The sequence below is a fragment of the Lottia gigantea genome, assembly GCF_000327385.1.
Source record: "Lottia gigantea unplaced genomic scaffold LOTGIsca_103, whole genome shotgun sequence".
Classification (NCBI taxonomy): Eukaryota; Metazoa; Mollusca; class Gastropoda; family Lottiidae; genus Lottia; species Lottia gigantea.
In genome coordinates this window covers 81568-83650 of record NW_008706824.1, presented here as the reverse complement: position 1 = coordinate 83650, position 2083 = coordinate 81568, and the positions used below count along the sequence as shown (strand labels likewise).

General features: G+C 33.7%; 1 protein-coding gene across 1 annotated transcript in view; it reads right to left on the bottom strand.

The window, feature by feature from the left end:
• The window catches only part of LOTGIDRAFT_170704 (hypothetical protein), a gene marked incomplete at both ends in the record, with an annotated part of 2252 nt that extends 1496 nt beyond the window's left edge, over positions 1–756 (bottom strand). The window contains one exon of the mRNA XM_009046542.1: positions 51–756. Coding sequence (XP_009044790.1) covers positions 51–756 — 706 coding nt within the window. The remainder of the gene's footprint in view (positions 1–50) is intronic.
• Between the last annotated feature and the right edge of the window lie 1327 nt (positions 757–2083).

Genomic DNA, 2083 nt, shown 5'->3' with positions numbered 1-2083 from the left:
ATTTTTCATATCATCTCGAAATTTATTTTGAAGAAAGTTTTTAATCACACCCACTTCTTTTTCTAATTCGTCCGTGATTTTAGTATCCAAAGCAGTCAATTGTCGTTTCAACGTATCTTTGTCAATGGGAAGGGTGTTAATTATATCTTGAACATCTGATTTTTGCTTCGCGATCTTTTCGTTCAAATTGGATATCGAATTTTGTAACTCGGTTTTGTCCGCGGTCTTGTCTAGTTCTGCTAGCAATTCGCCAAGTTTTCTTTCCAAAGCGGTTAGTTTTCGTTTCAATCTATCCTCGTTTACATTTGGGTTGTCTATTAAACGTTGGACGTCTATTTTTACCTTCGTAATCTTATCGTCTAATTTAGATATTAAATTTTGCAACTGACTTGTTTTATCCACTTGAATAAGACGTTTCAAACTCGTTAACTCTTGTTGTAGTTTGGGTTCGTCCACAAGATTTTTAATATTTCGTCTGAAGTATTTTTTCACGTCATTTATTCTATTTTCAACATGGTCCTTATCTATTTGAATTGCGTTTATTTGATCCAGTAAATATTTCTTGTTCAAGGCATCGTTATCGTTTCCTGGAAACTTTAAATTAGTTATTTTGAAATTGATCATAACGATATCCCCTTGTAAGGTGTCTCCGATTTGATCCACGAAAAAAGGTTTCGCTTTGTTTATAAACGCCGTAGAACTCACGAGATATTTAGATTCTAGAGGTAAAGACCCTAATCCAAACTTGTTTGCCATTTTTATTGAGTTAAATTTATTATAATTTCTTCAAACTTTTCTCCCAAACTCAACCGATATAAAACCCAATGCGACAGCTGTCCACACAGCTTTTGTCCTGGCATTTGAATTTGAAACGTAGAACTTTTGATTGGTTTGCTAGTCAATTTCGTTATCTCTTCTGTCGGTTCTAGACCGAAAGAATCAAAGAAATAAAAGTTATTCGAAGAATCTTTGTGTAGAGCATAGTGATGAACTCCTTTTTGATCCGAAGTATGAATGTTTGTGATGGCGTAAAATTTACCTTTCTTGTATTTCAGTTCATCGATTTCATCTCGCATGCAATAACGGCGATACGTTCAACTCCTTGGCCCATTTCACAAGTTGAAAGTTTGTGGTCGTGTCTTTTCCGTATTTATCGAGAAATGCATTCATTTTTTAAGTTGATTTTTTTTAGGTGTTTTTCGAAGTAGGCGGTAAGTATTGCTGAAGACCCAATTGACGAAATATATACGTAGTTTGTGTTTGAAAAAAAATTGTATAACATTCTGATAAAACACATTCAATAATATTTTGAAGATTTACATTAAATTTACATTTAAATTTAAAAAATCTTAATTTAAGAGAGCGTAAATGCTTGTCGACATCTAAATTTCTTAACCTTTCATCTAAATCTTCATTTTCGAGATTCATTTTTAAAAGTCAGTTTTTTTAAGTTCATTTTGATAAAACCTTCCTATGATTTGTTCTTTGACTTGATCGATCAATTCATACGTGGGAGGTGATGTGGTGTTTACTTTATCAAAGATGAATATCTCGTTAGTCCAATACCCGACGTAACCTTTCTGAAACAATGATTTATATTTAAAAGTACGAACTCGATCTCCAACTTTGAATTTGGGTTTAACATTCAAATTGCTAATCTCGTTTTCAAAGTTGTTTCGAGTGTTGACGGACTTTATGACATTCGGGTTATTAGAGGCTTGCGTTGGCGTCACACCTATAGACGAATGTATTTTGTTATTGTATTCGTCGACAACAACTGGTAATATTTTAAGCCATTTTTGAGATTTCAATTCCGTGAATTTCTTGAATAATTTGCTTTTAAGAGTCCTGCTTTACCTTCGTTATGCGTGCTGTAAATTTCAAACCCCAGAGATTTCACATTTCTGTTGTAGAATTCGCTTCCTTTATCAACAAACAACTTTAGGGGTCGTCTGTCGGATTGTTTCATTATGGTTTCGAATGCTTGTTTGACAGTCAGACCCGATTTGTTTTTTCGTGTATATGTCGATCACCGTCAAACAATACTTGTACCCTCTCTCGACTGGCATGTTGATTAAATCGG